The sequence below is a fragment of the Myotis davidii genome, unplaced genomic scaffold, assembly GCF_000327345.1.
Source record: "Myotis davidii unplaced genomic scaffold, ASM32734v1 scaffold317, whole genome shotgun sequence".
In the NCBI taxonomy this organism is placed as follows: Eukaryota; Metazoa; Chordata; class Mammalia; order Chiroptera; family Vespertilionidae; genus Myotis; species Myotis davidii.
In genome coordinates, this window is record NW_006288994.1 from 1,339,008 (window position 1) to 1,359,392 (window position 20,385).

The 20,385-nt window shown below is 40.0% G+C and overlaps 1 protein-coding gene across 1 annotated transcript in view; it reads right to left on the bottom strand.

Moving 5' to 3' along the window:
- Positions 1 to 18,138: 18,138 nt before the first annotated feature.
- The window catches only part of SLC26A7 (solute carrier family 26 (anion exchanger), member 7), a 46,774-nt gene continuing 44,527 nt past the window's right edge, over positions 18,139 to 20,385 (bottom strand). The window contains exons 17-19 of the mRNA XM_015562294.1: positions 20,211 to 20,263; positions 20,000 to 20,112; positions 18,139 to 18,667 (exon numbers count right to left, since the gene is read on the bottom strand). Of these exons, the coding sequence (XP_015417780.1) occupies positions 18,632 to 18,667; positions 20,000 to 20,112; positions 20,211 to 20,263 (202 nt within the window). The 3' untranslated portion in view covers positions 18,139 to 18,631. The remainder of the gene's footprint in view (positions 18,668 to 19,999; positions 20,113 to 20,210; positions 20,264 to 20,385) is intronic.

The window sequence follows — 20,385 nt, forward strand, 5'->3', positions numbered from 1 at the left end:
TGCCAGGTGCGTTTTTTAATTGGATAGAACTGTGTAGTTTTCAAGGTCACCAGCAAGATAACCATTAAGCACACAAAGCAAAAGGGCTGGCTCTTCCATAAAACGGGAAGTTCTGCTTGTAGCTTTGCTTAGAATTTGGATTCATTCCCCCAAGTCCACCGCGGTGAATAAAGTGTAACTCCAAGCTCTCAGAGCGTTGCTTGGTTCTTCTCTGGTTTTTCTGTAACAATGTGATGTAATATGATTACGTGGACAGAGCAATGCACACTACGCTTCAGTTTAAAAAAAATCATTTTCCCCAGGAACACACAAACCATGACAAGTAAACCATTAAAGAAGAAAAGAAAGGAGGGGAGGATTGGGAAAAGGAAGGGAGGGGAGAGGGGGAGGAGAGAGATCCTTTTATTTGTCCTAATTATGATAGACAAGGGTATCAGATAGTTGATATCATAAAATTCCATCTTCCATCTTCTCACAACTTCCCAACTCAGGTGTCAATGCTTATTCACAGATTTCTTCCATTAGTAGCCACAGAAGCAAATATTTACAGTTGACATTTATTTCCTGCAGATTTGGGGGGTTTAGAAAAGGTGTCTGCACAGCAAATGTTTCTAAAAGTTGAATGTGAATTTTGGTTGTATTTTTTTTATTATTAATGTACATCAGTAGATTCAATTCTTTTTTATTTTTAATTTCAAGAATTTACATTCAGCTCAGTAGGCAATAATTATCAGCATTCCATGCTGTTTTCTAGTGGCCTGGCTCATCTCCCATGTTATTCTCATCTTTTCTTGGTGGGTAAGGATGGGGAGATGAGGAGGTTTCCTAGCCCTGGGTCTGTAATCATTACCAGCCAGAGGTGGGACTGAATTAAAATAAAGTATTTGTACTTTAGGCAGCATCAATTGCTAAGAGTCAGTCATAAATAAGATCCACTGGGAACTGCCGACATTTAAATATTAACATGACAAAGTCCAAATGCTAGCAGACACAAGAATCATAAAAATTCAGTTGGTTATTACTGAACCAAGAGTTTATTATACCTGGGGAAGCAGGTTCAAATCATGAATAAAACAGGACTAAATACAAGCTGTTCCCAAGTAATTGGCCCTAACACTTGTGAGTATTAATAATTTATCTTTAAGTATCAGGAGATAAGTGGGCCAGAGATGCAAAAATTATTAAGACTGAGTGAACATCCCTATTGGGCATATGCTGATACATCTGACATCTCTTAGCAGCTTAAACTATGAGTATTTCCCCCTCATCTCATTTTTGTTTTGTTTTCAAATATAACCAATATAGCAGTCAAAATTAAAAGAATCATTGAAATAACCTTGCTTTGGTTAGATTGGGATGAAGGTCAATTAGAAAAAAAGAGTTTTAAGAATAACTATGAAAATCTAATTCCCTGTATATATTACATTCGTGTGGAGAGCTGTTTTTGTTTTTTGTTATTGTTGGTGGTTTGTTTAGTTTGGTTTGGTTTGCCTTTTAAATATTTTAATGACTTGGCTCAATACAAACCAATTTAATAGAATATCTGGAGGTTGGTCTTAGATATTAATACCCACTTTCTAGGTGATTCAAACTCACAGGTAAAGTTGAGAGCAACTAGCCTAATTCTATGAGTCCTGGAAGTCAAGGTCAGCCTTTTAGGAACAGTTATCCTTAGAGACCAAGGAGGGATATGCCAAGTTATTCTTATCAAAACTGAATCTTAGCTTTATTAAGAAGTAGGCAAATTTATCTTCAGAATTTCAGACTGTTCTTTCAGGATCTTTTTAAAAAATTTTTCCCTTTATTGATTAAAATATTACAAATGTGTCCTTATCCCCCCAATGTTCTCTTATCCCCCCAATCCGCTCACATTTAACATACTCTTTTCCACCAACTTGCTTCACAACCCTGGAGCTTATCCCTTTGAAATGTACTTTTAGATCCCTCAAATTCACATAAAGATATAAATAGCTAACACTACATAAATTTATGCTGTCAATAATAAAGATAAATGACTGGTGATAGTGAGAATAATTTACCTTTGCTTATAGTTTATAGTTTGCAATGCATTTTTTCCCTTTACTTTATAATTTGCTCCTCACAAAAGTTCTGTGAAGTAGTCATGCAGGTATCATTGTCCACATTCTTCAGGTGGTGAAAGGAGTTTTAAAAAGATGAGTTTTAAGAATAACTATGATTATGTAATTTATCAGCCACACAATGAGCAAGCACCATTACCATTACTCAAACCCCAAGTCTTCTGACTCTAAATTCATTGCTAAACACACAGACAATGGTGAAAAGTTTGGGCAGCCTTTTTGTTCTGCGGGGGATATTTGGAAAGCTTTTCAGTCCTTGAGACATCCGGTCGTAAAGACAGACATTTGTTTTGCTATATTTGACCAGCCCTGGTGATATTACAAAGGACACATAAGCTTTCTGATAATTTTCCCTTTCTCCATTAATTTAAGCTTATCGTTTGTCAGAGTGAATTAAACTAGGGAAATTAAAAAAAACCACTTCACAGGAAATCAACATTTAAAATTCAAGACTAGAGCATAATTTGGACAAATTAAAGATGTCAAGTGGTCTACTGATACCATAGCTGTCACTCAATAGCTTTCTTAGGGTTTTCATCCAGCAACAAAATAAAGTGTCTAAGCTTAGCCAAAATAGGACCAATAATCATACAGAATGACAGAGCTTTCATTTCACTGGAGACAGTTCAGCTAGTTCTTGCATTGGGCTCCCGAGAGATGCATATGGAACACTTAGTCTATGAATGAAGCATGTGTCTCTGCAGGGAGAGCTGGCCAAAGTGCTCAAGTGCATGGATTTTAGATAAGTCAGCGTGAACATGTGGTGTTGTGTGAATAAAATGTGATAGTGCCTATCAGAATGAGCCTGTATCATATTCTTTACTTGACACGTTAAGCAGAGCTTTCAGTTCTGGGCATACCGATGTTTCAATTTTGTTCACAATTGTTTGTTTCGAGACTTTAAAACCAAAGACTCTAACTTTTATCATCAAGAAATACTTAAAGAAGTATCATACACTTAGCCCTAGCTGGTTTGGCTCAGTGAATAGAGTGTTGGTCTACAGACTGAAAGGTCCCAGGTTTGATTCCAGTTGAAGGCACATGCCAGGGTTGCAGATCCCCGGTGAGAGGCATGTGGGAGGCAGCCAATCAATGATTCTCTCTCATCATTGATGTTTCTCTCTCTCCCTCTCCCTTCCTTTCTGAAATCTCTCTCTCTCTCTCTCTCTCTCTCTTTCTCTCTCTACAGATAGAGATATATATAGATATATATAGATATATATAGATATATATAGATATATATAGATATATAGATATTGTATTCTGTACCTCCAGAGTTGAGAACTCATTCGTTCTCATCTTCATCCCAAAAAGCTCAGCCTGTTGGAAACTCCAGCCAATATTTACTTTTCATAGAGCATTCTACTGAGAATTACATATGTGAGTTGAAATACCACATTCTTAAATTATAATTCTCTTATCAGATAAAAAATATAGGGGAGAAGTGTGTGTGTGTGTGTGTGTGTGTGTGTGTTCTCTAGTACATTTGTTCACATATAATGAACTAAATAAATGGGGATAATATCTATGTTTTTGTTTGTTTGTTGGCACCTTATTTTAAAACCTCTCATTGACACCAATATATTTCCTTGCTCTATTATTCATGGATCATTTTAAGGTATCTTGGACTGGGTTCCCCAGAAGTCAGGACCTATAATAAAGTGAAGTGCTTTATTAGGAAATGAGATTCACAAAGTAGAAATGAGAGCTGACAAAAAGGAAAGAAGGGAGGACCAATTCAAAGAGGCCTCCCCGGGCTGACTGTTGTTACGGTGCACGTGGTTGCTCAACCCCATGAGACCACTTGAAGAGCTTTGTGAGCACATTCAAGGGCGTTCTCTAGAGTAAGAAAGGAGGAAGCCTCCATCCATGGGCTCCTGCTTCCCTCCCGTCAAAGGTCTGTTTCTCAGAGCACATCCAGATTCCAGTGGAGTGAGTGTTCGGAGATTTAGCTCACTCCAGCAGCTGTATCAACAGAGGCCTTCGGGAGGGCCGTAAACGCTGTCGGGAAATGCAGGCATGAAAGCAGCTTGAGCCAAAGCAGAGCTGGTTGTTCCTGTGGCTACAATAAGGAAGAATAGGTTGTGGTGCCTAAGAGGTGTCTGGTGTATGAGGGTTCCCTGATTAATGAATAGGCTGGATTCCAAAAGTGTACACATAATGTTATATGAATGGTGACTTCTTCACATGAACTATCTAAAGCTCTAGATCCATCTCTTTCTATAAACATATATGAAGAAAATCTCCAGGTAATCCACAGAGACCCACTTAACCCATATGGATAAAAATATTAACTTTTCCCCCCAATGAAAATTGTGTTGACCGATACTCTTCCAACTGTGTCATGCATTGTGTTAGCTGAACACGCTATTTGTCGTTTAGTAGCTCTTGGACAATGGCTGCCACAGCCTCAGTCAAACCAGGCTTACCTCTAAGATCTCTGTTCTGTTCCATGGATCCCTGTGCCTGCTCTTGTGCCAGTACCAGGCTCTTTTGATTTCAATGGCTTTGTAGTATACTTTGATACCCAATATTGTGATCCCTCCAATTTTGTTTTTCTTTCTCAACATTGCTTCCACTCTTCAGGGTCTTTTTTTTGGCTCCATATACATTTGGGGAATATTTGTTCTAGAGCCGTGAAATATGCCATTGGTTTTTTAATAGGAATTGCATTGAGTATATAGATTGCTTTTGGTAATATGGACATTTTAATTAGGTTAATTCTTCCATGAGCACGGTACATGCTTCATTTGTTTCTCTTTTCAATGCCATGTAGTTTTCTGAGAACAGGTCTTGTAACTCCTTGGCTAAGTTTATGTCAAGGTATCTTACTTTTTTGGATGCAATGATACATGGAATTTATTTTTTTTTTTTAGTTTTTCTTTCTGAGAGTTCATTATTAGAGTATAAATATGCCATCAATTTCTAGATGCTGTTTCTGCATCCTGCTACTTTGATGAATTCATTTATCAAACCCATTAGTGTTTTGGTGGAGTCTTTAGGTTTTTCTATGTACAGTAACGACAAATTTACTTCCTCCTTTCCAATTTTGATGTCTTTGATTTTTTTCTTCTTGTCTGATCACTGTGGCTAGGACTTCCAGTCCTGTGTTGAGTAAGAGTGGTGAAAGTGGACTTCCCTGTCTTGTCCCCGATATTAAGGAAAACACTTTTAGTTTTGCCCACTGAGTATGATGGCGGTGCCCCATGGCCCTGGTTGGGGGCAATGGGTCTCAGCCACTGCCCACTGTCTCCTCCCAAGGAGGACTCTGCAGATCCTCCAATATGGCCCACTCTCCAATCCCAAGTGGCTAGAAGCTCTGCTGAGCAGTGAGTGCTGGCTGCCTGTGGCTCCCATGCCGGAGAGCCAGACCCTCCCACCCCAAGTCCCTGCACCCACAGACACCCACCCCCACTCACAGGCATGCACGCTTTCCCTCACACATGCTCACCCACACACTCACCCACCCACACTCTCATCCTCACTCAGTCCTGCCCTCCGCCATAGTGGAATCCCCTCACTCAATTCTTCCGATAAATCATCCTCTACCAGATTATTCTGTTTTACTTTTTCTAAAATTATAAAACCTTGAATGCCTATAATATCATCTGATTGCAAACAAATTATCTCTTGGCATATCTCATATATCCAGCGTACACATGCATGGGTTATCAGTGCCCCATTAGTTGTGAAAAAAAAAAAGTTTTGTCTCAGACAAAGTGCTGAGCGTTCTCTAGCACAGAAAGATGGCTGTCATCGTGTACCTTCAAACAACCCTGCACCCTCTCTTTCCCAGGCCTCTCCCTGTTATTTGTATACGACTATTTAAGTGGTAAGTAATGGATTTGGAGAACTGCGTTTAAGAATGTTTGACCTATATTTCTATGAAAGGCTATAATTGCAGATTAGATAAATATTGTGACAAGTAGATTACTGAGACGCCATTTTTTAAATTTTCTAATAAACATCACTACTACTACTACAAGCCAGCAATGAGGGGTCGACAAAATATGCCAGGAGATGGAAATTCAAGACATTTTCCAAAACCACCTCGAAACCACTGAGTTTGAGGCATTCCACAGTGTGTCTCCACAAATGAAAATGCAGACCTCGCTTGCTTTCACCCTTAGGATTTCCTTCACGTTGCCTTTCTCATCGGGAATGTCTTCCTTCTTCCCCTCTGTCCATTTAAACACAACCTTTACTTTAAGGCGCAGCTGGAACAGCACCCCGACTAATAGAGCCTTCATCAATCTTTTATTGCTGGGACTATTTAAAGCAATTATAGAATTCACAGTGTAGCATGTGTATTTTGTTATGTGTTTTTCAGCATTGTGTAATAAATATTTTTTTTCCCTCAACCAAAGAGAGAATGGTGTCCTTCACAGCCTCAACTGTGCTACGTATTTTCCCAGTAATTCATCTTTGATTGTTTATATATTCTAGTGATGCTTAAACAAACATCTAATCATATTGCTTTTCCTGTTATTTAAATTCATTTCTTATTTTACTCATAAATAAAAATCGTCTGAGCCAAACTTCTATTAACTAAATATGTGAATATACACATACACACTAGTATATATATATAGTTTATTTATGTGTATATTTTATCTATTATCTACTTAATACTTCTTATTTAATTCATTTTGGTCAATACAACATAATTTTGTAGAGATTGGTCATTTTTAACTCAAAGAGTTTTTCGTGTTTTTTTAAAAATATATTTTATTGATTTTTTTACAGAGAGGAAGGGAGAGGGATAGAGAGTTAGAAACATCAATGAGAGAGAAACATCGATCAACTGCCTCCTGCACACTCCCCACTGGGGATGTGCCCACAACCAAGGTACATGCCCTTGCCCGGAATCGAACCTGGGACCCTTTGGTCTGCAGGCCGATGCTCTATCCACTGAGTCAAACCGGTCAGGGTTCAAAGTTTTTAACACAGAGTCTTATGTTTAGAATGGTGGCCTAAACAAACAAATAGGCCCTTAGTAATAATTCTGACTACTTTAAAAATAATGAAAAATATCCCTAATTTTGTGTCCATAAGAGATTCTAATGAATGATGTTTTTGTTGCTTAAAAAAATACAGGAAAAATAAGTTTTGGCTAAAACATCATACAACTAGTTTCTTGGCATTTTTCTTTTGTTAACAAGCTGTTGGCATTGCGTATACAATGTTAATGTCTTCTTGATGCCAAAATATTTACCATAACAGTAAGCTGACATATGGGGAGGAACCCACTTGATTTCTTCCATATACTTAATGCTAAACAACTGATTTGACTTAGTTATTTAAATGGAAACAGCCACATTAACCATTATTGTGGAAGTTTATATCCTAGTCCCTCAGATTTAGACTAACAAATGATGGAGGAAAATGTGAATAGATATTTTTCTCTGCCAGGAGGACTCGTGCCTCTCTAAAACCTCCTGAGGGCTCTTGGCTTAAAAAACCAGGTTTACCGCTAGCGGGTCTACTGGCAGTCCGCTGAAGAGGCTAGTGAAATGCGTTGCTTTATTGATCACAAACAGAAATTGTTTCAAGCAGCTTCCACCTTTACAAATAAAAGCTCATCTGAAAACTGTTGTGATACTGAAAGCATGGTGAACTGCTCAGAGGAGGAAACAGACCACGTTTGTGATCAGAAAAAGTCCACTGTTTCCCATCTCTCCGCTACCTAATGGCACGGGAAGTAGCATTAATCTAAGCAATCATGAAGTGTGCCCTGCCATATTCTAATGACACCATAATTGTTCCTTGCGTTTTAGAAGAACTTGGATTCTGACAGGTTCTAGTGAGGTGTAAAAACATTAAATTATAAACTCTAAGACATCTTTTCCAGAAAAGGTCCTGAGGGGAAAAGCAGTGTCTATCACTGGAGGGAAATAAGTTTTGGAGCCAGAAGGCTTGGATGAAAGTCTCAGCCTCCTCACTAGCCAGTTCTGCTTTACCAGTAACCAGTGATGCCACTTGGCCCTGGCTACTCGAACTGCCTGACTCTCATCATCATCTCCGTAAAAGTGATGACTAACACCTGCTTAAGAAAAGACCCGCGTTACCTGTCTGTGGTGACTTTAAATAACATAGAATAACATAGAGATAGAAGTACTCCTTGTAACCCAAAAAATAAAACACTGTCAGCCCAGGTCACCGATTTCTCTTTTATTGTCAGTGATATTATCAGACAGCACATGGGCTGTAGGGCCATCAGGCCCTTTCACCTAGAGAGCAGGGCTGCAACTCCATCAGCGTCCCCTAAAAATATGGATGATTAACATCCTACCCTCTTGTGATTCTTTAGTGTCAAGTTGGCTACAGCACCTGCATGGTTGATTTTATTATGTATTTTCTTTTGAATGTTAGTGATGTGTGGGCAGAATCTATACCCATGTATTTGCATTTGGTCAATAAAAAAAAAACTTTTAAAACTACACAAGGTATCACAACTAAACAAACTTAGCCTGGTGTACTTCAGCGTGCAATGGTGGGCAAGATGGTCACATTTATAAAATCTGACGACTTAGAAGAGAGCTTAGAAACCTAATCCTCCACCTGCCACCTCAGAGAATCCCCTCTACAGTTTTATGACCAGACAGATCCTATTTATTACTTCCCTGCATTCAAACATGTTCCTCTTCACACCATGCTAGATGTGTCAGCTTGTCTCACAGTATAACCATACAGAGGTTCGGCTGTCTGCAGCAAAAAAAAGCCAAACTCGTGAGGCAGGTGCTGATGAAGAAGAAAGTGATTTATTCTCCCTAGCTGGTGTGTCTCAGTGGATAGAGTGCCGGCCTGTGGACTGAAGGGTCCCAGGTTTGATTCCAGTCAAGGGCAAGTGCCCGGGTTGCAGGCTCAATCCCCAATGGGGGATGTACAGGAGACAGCTGTTCAGTGATTCTCTCTCATTATTGATATTTCTCTCTCTCTCTCTTTCTCTCTCCCTCCCCCCCTCCCTCTCCCTTTCCCTCTCCCTCTCCCTTTCTGTCTAAAATCAATAAAAATGTATTGAAAAAAATGAAAGTGGTTTATTCAAGTGTCAGCAATCTGAAAAGATGGGAGACTCTCCCCCCAAACCCATCTTCACATCTCAGTGCAGGCAGCGGGTTTTATCGGGAGGGAGAGGGAGCCCAGAACAAAGAAATCAGAAGGAGGACGATTGAGCGTTCGCTATATGTAAGTCATCACAGCCCATTCCAATGATCTTCTTAAACTGGTCAAGCAGAGGTCCTGTTTTTATGGTTGAGAGTCTGCAAGTCTTCTGGAGACAGACTGTCCAGTTGCTGGAGCCAGCCTCCTTTTCCAAAGCTAGTTCCTGTAATATGCTAAAAAGCTGTTAGCTATTTATGGGAGGCATGACAGACCCTGCCTTTGTCTTAACACATGCATCCTCTCCCCTGATTTGGGGAGAAGCTTTGTTCATTATATGTTACTAGAGGCCCAGTGCATGGATTCATGCACCGGTGGCGTCCCTCGGCCTGGCCCATGTGTTTTGGTTTCAGTCTGGAGTGTCCTCAAGCAATCATCCACCAGTGGGGTGAGAGGTTTTCCAAGAGGGTGGGACAATTGCTTCTGCCTGGAGGAAGATGGTGAAGGAATTAAAAATGGCAGCATAGTAAATGGAAGCCCACACTGGAATTACAACTAAAATACAGAATAAACACCCTGAAAAATGAACTGAGGACTAGCTGGAGAGAACCCTGATAACCAAGGACAGAAAGTGGGGACAGCATAGAGTCTGCTAGGAAGGGCAGAGGAACAAAAGGGCTGGCCAGGCTCCCACAGACAGCATCTGAAGTACTAGACAGATATCTCAGCTGTGGGGGGTTGCCACTGAAAACTCTAGGGTCTAATCCCCAAGTTGGGCCTCCCAGCGGAGAGTACCAGAACTGAGAAAGGAGCCCACATAACATCTGGCTGTGAAAACAGCAGGGTTGCTGTCTGCCGGGGAGACACAGCCTTCTTGCACCTCCACACTTTCGACCAGTCTTGATGTGGCTTCCTCTTTACGTCCTTGGATATAAAGGATCTCTCCAATTGGTTATTCAGGATGATTTTTGTATATTTTAGTTGTATTCTTTTTGGTCCTGGGAGAATGTCAGTGTAGCTTCCATTTAATCTGCTGCCATTTTTGAATTTTTAGGGGAGGATTGTTAAAAATCATTCCATATAGAATTCCAAAGTGAGAAAAAAGTTATATGCACTGAGATTTCAGGTGAGAAAATGGAGAGAGGTGATACCACTGACTAAAACAGGGAAGTTGGGTGAGACCATCAGTTCTACAGAAATACCATATATTCTATTTTAAACATACACATTTAAAGCATGTTGAATTTCAAAATATAGCATACCATCCAGGGAATCTTTCTAAAAGAACTAGTTCTAGAACATATATTATGGGTTAAGAACTATGATACATGATTTACAGAAATTATCAAATTTGATCCTCACAACACAGACCCCCCAAAAAGGAAGCCCAGAAAACGAGAAGATTTAGAAATGGCAGATTTGAAAGTCCATAGTACCTTAGAAACCAAGAAAGAAGACTTTCAAAAAGATGGATTTGATTACTCAGGTCAAGTGCAATATAAACATAAAGCTAGAATTGGTGGTGGTGGGCGGGGGGGGGACAGATTTGGCCATTACAATACCATAGTGACTTTAGAGGGTGCAGTTCCACTAGTTACATGGAACCAATTTGTGGTGGTTAAATGGAAAATTAGAGGTATGGAAATAAGAAGAGTGGGTCTCATCCTGCCTTTCACATGGTTTTTCTTCATCTGCTTCTATATCATATAACCATAGCTGCACATAGTCAATATTCCTACATTTGAGACTTTCTTCGGAATGTTAATTACATGTAGACTTGGAGCCTGTGCTGTCTGGTTACCTCAGCCATTTCAGGTCACCCATTTAGCTCACAGGCATCTTCATGCTCTAAAAAGAGCAGACAATCCTGTCGAGATTCTAAATCACATTGACTTACAACAGGCAGAAATCCTTTACAAGGGAAAACAGTGGGAAAGGGCTGTGTGGTGATCAAGGAAGGAGGACAGACTTGATAAAGCTTTCTAAGAATTCCTTCCTTTTCCCATTGTGCCTGTCTGGCCACAGATCACTCAGGGCCAGACGGGTGTCTACACTTTCATGAGCCGACTTTCTGGCCGAGGCCAGCCTTCTGTGACTTCTCTGAGGAGAAGTAGCCGGTTCTGCTGCAGAAGCAGCTCTCCTTCTAGATTTCAACATGGAATTTTTGTGCAGTTGTGCTTGCTTCTCTTTGGAGTTATAGACCAGTCAAGAAGATACATATGGCTGGTAATTTACACTAAAAAAAAAACTTACATTGAATTATATATGGGTGACTTATTAAATGAAGGACATTATCAACATTACATTTGTCATAAATGAAAAACTTCCAATTTGAGTGGATCTAATCCATTCATTGTTTTATGAGCAGACTGGCCTCCAGAGAGAATCACAAATCCAAATAATGTCTCTGAGTGATGGATTTTATGTTCTCTTCACAGGGATGGGAAAAAAAATTTGTAAAATTTTTATGCATAATGACGGTTCCTCTTTGGCCAAACATTTAAAAAAATCATTTAAAGAAGTTTCCTGAGACTATTTGGAAATGTTTCTGTCCAGCTGGAAACATTATAATAGGCAAGCTGGCAAATATTAGCTTAGATGAGAGAACTGCATGAAGCCTTCTATTTCTTTACTAGTTCTCATCAAATCTCCAGGTCCATCCATGCTGTTGCAAAAGACTTGGTTCTTTCTTTATGGCCGCGTAGTATTTCACTGTGTAAATGCACCACAACTTTTATATTCATTCATCTACTGATGGGTGTTTGAGCTGATTCCAGACTCTGGTTATTGTAAATAATGCTGATAGGAACATATGGGTGCACATATTCTTTCAAATTGGTGTTTGGGGATTCTTAAGATATATTCTCAGAAGTGGGGTTGCTGGGTCAAAGGCAGTTCCATTTTTAATTTTTTTGAAAAAGACTACATAATCTTTTTTACAGTGTCTGCACCAGTCTGCATTCCCACCAACAATGCACTAGGGTTCCCTTAAAAAAAATTTTTTTTTTGATTTAGCTAGTCAGACCATTGAACATACTTGAATTCCTCTCTTTAAAATATGTAGCAACACTATAGACATCAATCAGGTTCTTTGCTCAGAAGGCTACTGTGCCAGCATCAAAGTTGACATGCAGGATTAGGTTAAATATTAAAATGTATCTCTTTGTAGACAACATGTTGTGCTGTTTGATTCATCTATTAAATAAAAACTACTTAGATCATTCCATTTATTTTAAGTATCTTATTTGATAGCGAACCATTTTCACTGAAAGAGAAATAGTGACATCTACTGGAATAATCTAGTTTTATCTAAAGTCTAGTAATTAACATTTCCTCTCAAAATAAATGTTTAAGATACACATGCTCTACCTGGTAGAAATAAAAATGTACCTTTATGATGGAAGTGATACCTGCTACATATCATGATATTGCTTTATGGTGCCAATATCAGTAACTAATTCCCTTCCTAAAATAAAAACATGGAAATTCTTCAGTAAATTCCTAGAGCAAAAACAAAACAAAACAAAACACACACAACAAAACTTATTACTAGGATTTGAGTTTTCCATGATTCTAACCATTTGAACAATGCAATCTGAGTGTGGCAAGCACTGTGCTCTGTACAAAAGCATGAAAACATATGGATTTCAATCTGTTTATTTTTAGGTGGCAAGATCAGTAGAAATTGAGGGAGAAAAATGCATAATGGCCTTCATGTAGAGTGTGGGGTTAGGCAAGGTTACCTGTAGAAGATCCTTAGAAATGAGATTTAGAAATGGGCTTAACAATATGATGATGGTTTAAAATACTGAAAAACAGAAATGGCGAAATTACTGAGCACAGGGAAGTGAAAGCATTGACTGACAGCACTAGAGGCCCAGCCTAGAGGCTAGGAATTTTCAAGGACACACACCTACAGAAATCGGATCACCCTCCAGCACCTCATTTGTTTACCAAATCACCTGGTAGTCTGTAAAATGCACCACAGTTGGGATCCAGGATCTCAGGATCACAGACAGTAGATACCGTTCCATTTTAACTTAGACTGCACAGAATTTTTCTAACAATTATTACATCCGGTTTCACGCTACCCTCCCGCTCCCTCACATCGCATTAACCCGGATGGTTTGCCCTGGGAAGACCCACAGTGAGTCCTCCTCACAGTTGCTCTGGGACTTGGATTACAGAATATTGCTACATGAATTCCCTTTAGAACAATTTCTTGCTTCCTTTTTTGGATTATGAGAGAAAGTCCAAATACATATTTTCTTTTTAAATTTTTATTGAATTTATTCTGGTGACATTGGTTAATAAAATAATATAGGTTTCAGGTGTACAGTTCTCTAACACATCACCTGTATATCGCATTGTGTGTTCACCACCCCAAGTCAAGTTTCTTTCCGTCACTATCTATACCCCTTTTATCACTATTACCCCCCGCCTCCCCTTTTCCCTCTGGTAATTACCATACAGTTTTCTGTCTATGAGTTAGGAAGCTGGGTGAAAAAGGTGAAGGGATTAAGCAGACACAGCAACCATAGTTTCTTAATTTGGGGATCTTCTGAACATTTAATGCCATTAAATTCATTACCCATAGAAAGAGACTCACAAAGTAGACAAAGAATATACTACAGTAAGCATATTTCAGAAAAATGAAACCTGAAGACATGAATTCACACATCTGGCAGTGATTCAGAATTGAATATTATTTTCTCTCTAGTTATGATGGTTTGCATCAGCCTCAGTCCTCGAACTGAAAGTAGCTGAGCGATATTGCTGAAACCTTCCCTTTATCCCAGCTCCATCTGTGCACAATAAAAGGTTTAACTAGAATTCACTCTGCTAGCATCACATGAGCAATTTCATGGAAAGCATTGAAAGAAAATGATTACCTGAGGAGCCTCGGGCTGGCAGGGAACTCTCTCCCGTGTAGGGCGTGCCTCTAACAGATGTCTGTGAGGAAGAACCTGGAGGGCGGAACCATTTCCTTCTGTGACTGCATTGGTATCGGTCAGAGACAGAAAACATTTGTAAACTAAGAGGGAAGCTGACATTTCCATGATGAGAGATAATCAACACAAACTTCCAGTCTGGGGAAGTTCACTCAGGAATATATGAATACGAATAGTATGTTTCTGAAACATACTATTTTCTGATTCTGACCAACTCATGTTCACCAAAAGCTATGGGTGAATTTTACATGGTCCTTTGCCATGTGATATGATTATACACCTAGTTCTGGTCACTTAAGGTTAGCATCATAGATCTACTATGTAGCCATAATGCATTGTGACTGCTGCACAAGCCAAATAAAACTGGTGATGAGCACATATGTGCCCGAGAATGAGAGGTCAGGGGCTTTCTTCCTATAGCAGACTATAAAGCCTTTGTGACTGTGATTCCAAACTTTAGGGTGTAAGATTAAAGTGGAGCGGTGTTTTAAAATCCCTGTTCCTCAAACCACCCCAAAGAGGTTTTGACCCACTAACTCCTGCAGTGGGTGCTTGAATCTGTGTATTTCACAAATACACCTGGTGACTGTGGTGCAGATGATTATATGGAACATTTTACTGTGACTTAGGAGAAAGCTGTATCACAATGGGATTGGTTTTCATTGAGGAAGCCTCTAACAGTGGTTCTCAACTTCCTAATGCCGCGCGACCCTTTAATACAGTTCCTCATGTGGTGGTGACCCTCAATTTCATTGTTACAAATTGAACATAATTAAAGCATGGAGATTCATCACAAAAACAATATGTAATTATATATGTGCTTTCCGATGGTCTTAGGCGACCCCTGTGAAAGGGTCGTTCGACCGCCAAAGGGGTCGTGACCCACAGGTTGAGAACCGCTGCTCTACTATGTTAAGTGAGACCTTGACTTCCTCAATATTTTCGTTAGCAGTGTGGAGAAGGGCAAGGAAAAAAAATAAAAAGGTTTACACAGATAGAAGTGACATGTCAACCCCGTTTTTTTGGCAATCATACTGCTATTCTCAAATTTTAATTCTAGAGCCACAGCAAAGGGCATGGGTCTGAGCCCCAGAAAAAGGAGAAGCCGCTGTGTGAGAAAACTGGCTTCAGCTTCACAAACCCCACTTCCACCGTGCCTGTGTCTTCAGGGTGGGGAAAGGAGAACACTGGATATCCAGGGAACGCCTGAGGCCTAGCGGCCAGCCTGTATCCCGAACATCACCCCTGCCCTCCCTAGGATGCCGGCCTGAGCCCGCCTCCCAGTTCCACATTCCCATTCTTTCATTTTTTAAAAATATATTTTTATTGATTTCAGAGAGGGAGGGAGATGAAAACATCAATAATGAGAGACAATCATTGATCGACTGCCTCCTGCACGCCCCACACTGGGGATGGAGTCCAAAACCCAGGCATGTGTCCTGACCAGGAATCGAACTGTGAACTCCTGATTCATAGGTTGACACTCAACCACTGAGCCACATCAGCTGGGCCCACACCCCCTTCTCATCCTGACCTTCGGCAGCGCCCTGAGCTCCCGAAGCCATTTCTAACCAGCCTTCCTCATTCAAATGTCTTCTGTGCTTTGGTGTGTTGAGTCCTTGGTGCCAGTGTTCTATAAGCTGTCCGGATGAACCGGTGCTTCCTATGGCTAACACCAGGCATGGTACCAGCTTGCATGTGTGTTTTCCTTCCTCATAATATTTACGCCTGCCCGAGTGACTGATGATAACTTCAGGCCCCTAGAAAGAATGGTCAGGTAAGTATTTGGACTCAGGAGACATCTAGAAACTCCTGAAATCATACCATCAGAGGGCTCTCCTCAGGCTCTCAGTGGCCTCTGCAAACCTGCTTTATCCTCGCCTTTCTTCCCTCACCCCAACCTTTGTGTTCACTGCACTCTCTCAGGCTTCGTTAGCCTAAGGAAAGGTATCTTTACTTAAATAGAGGGCCCTTACCTAAGATTTAAGAAAATAGAGAGCGTGAGCACTTGGAACTCCCGAGAGATATAAATCAAGGTGCAAGGCAGTGTAGCAATGGGAGTTAAGTAGGGAAGCTGGTTTGGAAAACATGACAGTCTAAATGAGGCTCTGGCTTGCCTAACTTCTCTAGCTTCACAAAGGCCAGCAATTGCTTCAAACCAAGGTTGGTCACAAAAGGCAGCTCTAAAAGCACAGGAAATAAGGATAAACTTCTGGTTTTATTTTTTTTTCATTTTGTTTTAATGTAACAATTGTTCTTAAGTAGAGATGCTTAATAGACTTGTTAATTAGTCAATTTCTAAATGTGGCCATAAAGAGGCCCCAAATAGGAAAAAAAAAGTATTAAAAAGCTTTCTACACTTACTAGAGAGATTGGTCTTGCTTATTAGGACAGAAAGGACATCAGTTTGACCAAAATAACCTTTTTCCTGTTGCTGAATCAATAGAAAATGACTGAGGACTTTTATATAATGAGTACTCTGGAAGAGATCATTACAGAGCATTTAGCTAATTTGGAGTAACCTCGTATTCTCTTCTTCTAAAATAAAAAAAAGAAGAAAACAAAACAAACGGAACCACAATACCAAACAAAGTGGGAAACTCTCACTGTAGTTACATCCTGACTCTGTTTGGCACTGACTCTTTGAAAGTGAGACTTTTTTTTTTTTTAATTGATGTCAGAGAAGGAAGGGAGGCGGAGAGATAGAAACATCACTGATGAGAGAGAAACATTGATTGGCTGCCTCCTGCAAGCCCCCTACTGGGGATCAAGCCCTGCCTGGGAATTGAATTGTGACCTACCAGTTCATAGGTCAACGCTCAACCACTGAGCCACACTGGCCAGGCGAAAGTGAGACTTCTTAATAGGTAAATCAAATTGCTGGATAAAAATATGCACCAATGTAATTACATGTGAATAAAATTATATGAATAAAAATAAAACAGTAACACATACAGACCAGCCTGGCCTCTGGGGCTTGTCAATTACTCTGCTGGTTGGTGGGTTTATAGATAATCACATACCCAAGCTCTCCTACAACAAAAGTAAAAGAAAAGAAAAACATACATTTATAGCTATATAGAGATAAGTATATTATGTTATACTAGAGGCCCGGTGCACAAGATTTGTGCACTGGAGTGGGGGTGTCCCTCAGGCCAGCCTGCACTCTCTCCAATCTGAGACCCCTCGGGAGATGTCTAACTGCCAGTTTAGGGGATGTCCAACTGCCTGTGGGATCGGGCCTATACCGACAGTCGGACATTCCTCTCACAATCTGGGACTGCTGGCCCCCAATGGTGTGCCTGCCTGCCTGCTTGATTGCCCCTAACCGCTTGCTTGGGGGTGGGGCCAGCCTGATGAGGGGCTGTCTGCCTACCTGATCATCCCTAACTGCTGGCCTGCCTACCTGATCACCCCTAAACACCATCTTGTGCCTGTGAGTGCTGCCATCTTTGAGGGTGGGACATCCAATTAGCATATTCCCTCCTTATTGGCTGTGGGCTCTGCCATCTTTGTGATGGTGTGAGGGTCAATTAGCATATTCCCTCTTTATTAGATAGGATTGACTGTGTCTCTGAAATAAGAAAGTCTCAAACTACTATAATCTTATATCAGAATAGCACAAAGCTATAAATACTTACCCATGGTATTTTCTCATCTAAAAATCATATTTGTGAAAAAATATAAAATGTGCAACGTCCACATTCTTGGGCTCCAATAAAAATTAAGCTGAAAGCAGATTATTTATGCAGTGGGGATTTGGAAATTAGGAGTATCAGGTCTTACGATCTCCTAATCATTTCCTATGTTCAGAGCAAAGGTGAGTCACATGAAGAACTTGGCTCCATTGGGGTGTCGGTTATCTTGACAATATTCTTGAAGACCGCCGTGCATGCAAAGGTATGGAGAACAATGGTTGCTAGGGTGTCATTTGTTTTTGTTTGACTTATTTTCTGTGAATTGCATATAACATCACATAAAATTGCATATCCCATCACATAAAATAGATATTTAATTGTGAGTGCTTTTTGTAAGGGAAAATGGCAATGTTGTTTTTGTATATTAGTTACAGAAGATCCTGGATTTTTACAAACGATTTGCAAATATTCTAAGTCTCTGATGACAAGATGTTTCTCAGTTTTACAAATTAACTGACAACAAAAGAGAAATAAAATAACACAAAATACCAGGAAAAAAAGGAAATACATTCATGTTTACCTTTCAGTATACCAAAACTAAATGCATACCCATTTTATAAAATAACTACAAAATAACCTACTCAGTGAACCTGCTTACTAACAAAAATTAGGAAAAAAGTGATAGCAGATCTTGACCAGGACTCTGTAGCTAACAAGTCACACTGTACGGATCGTAGCAGAGGTCCTCTGTAGGATCTGAACGACGGAACAGGTTGTGCAAAACACTGGCGTATGTTCTCCGCAGGCCAGTTGCTGAAGCAACATCTGTGCAGCACATGGGGCTTCAGACTTCACTCTGCTCACTGAGTTTGGTCAGATTCTGAAATTGAAAAGGAAGCAGTAAGCACATGCTGCTGATCAGGTAAAAAAACAACAACAACTGTCGGAATGGAAGCAAGCCTCCAGCCACACCACGAAAAGCCTGTGAGGCATCAGAGTTAGCAGTTTAAAGCTCCAAGGCCAAGACCAGAGTGCTGACTTTGAAACCGGCTCCATCGCTTACAAATGGTAGAATTCCATGGGCCTCGGTTTCCTCATTTTTTAAAAAATGTTATTTCTTTATTTCTTTTGGGAGGACATCATGATAAAACAATTTTATTCTCACGACATGTCCCAGATGGAGCATTTCTGTTTTGTTTTCCCTTTATATTGAATTTATTGCGGTGACACTGGGTAACAAAATTATACAGGTTTCAGGTGCACAATTCCACAGCACATCATCTGTACACTGTATTGTGTGCTCACCACCTCAAGTTAAGTCTCCATCCATCACCATTTATCCCCCCTAAACCCTCCTCCGCCACCCCACCTCCTTTCCCCCATTAATCACCATACTGTTACTATTGTTCCCTTCACCCCCACCCACCCAGTTTCCTCATTTCTAAAAAAAATAGGTTAAATAATAGTATCTTCCTCATAAGTTCATAGCAAATTTAGTGGATTAATATGGGTGAAGTTCTTAGCATATTCCTGGATCGATGAATGTTAGGAGGTCATTGTAATAATAATAGCAGTAGTCATGTTATTAATTTGTAAATACATACAGCTCTAATAGAATATAATAGGAATGACTCTGGGAGGCACCAAATTCTAGTCTAGGAATGAGAAAAGGCAACATGATTTAAAATCAAGGAAAAATTACAGGAAATCAGAGCTCTAGGAACAGTCCTAAGACTAATCATAAAGCCCAGTATTTGGAGGATAACTTGGACAAGTCAGCGTGAGTGCCAGGCTTTCTAGATACTGTGTCCAAAGATGGCAATATTTGTAGAGTCAAGGGCATCAGAGCAGGAAAAAAGCTATAATGCTATGTTTAGAGTTGTGGTATTTGACAGAGGTAGATTCAAATTCCCAGGATAGTGGATCCTGCAAGAAAGAAGCATTTATTCTGCAAGCTAGCAGTCTGTGCTGAATAGGTGCTCACCAAATCCTCTATGCCATGATACTGTTATAAAATATAAATTATTGGGTCATGTTCATAACTGGTCCAGAAAAGGAATGGAAACATTTCTTTACTTGAGATAGAGGCCTCCGAGGGGACACATTTTAATGGAGTTTTATATGCCAGTGGAATAATGAGCTAATATTTAAACATACAAAGCCCTTGATTTTACATTCTAATTTTTCTTATAACTGTAGCAGGACGACTTACTTGTCTCACTTTATTCGAATGGATGTCACTTATTGCAGCAGATACTGATTTAAAAAAAATTGGTTCCTCTGAGTCTAGGTTTCCAAAGTACTGCATGGCTTTTACCAAGGAAGCTATAAGAAAGCACAAGCGAAGTAAGGTATACATAGCAGCTGGGATCATGTTCAATTGTTCGAGGATTTATGTTAGCCAAGGACTTTCAGTTTCTCACCTTTGCAATGGGCTAATGATACATCCACAGTGGATGTCACATTGCAGCAGATACTGATTTAAAAAAAATTGGTTCCTCTGAGTCTAGGTTTCCAAAGTACTGCATGGCTTTTACCAAGGAAGCTATAAGAAAGCACAAGCGAAGTAAGGTATACATAGCACATGGGATCATATGT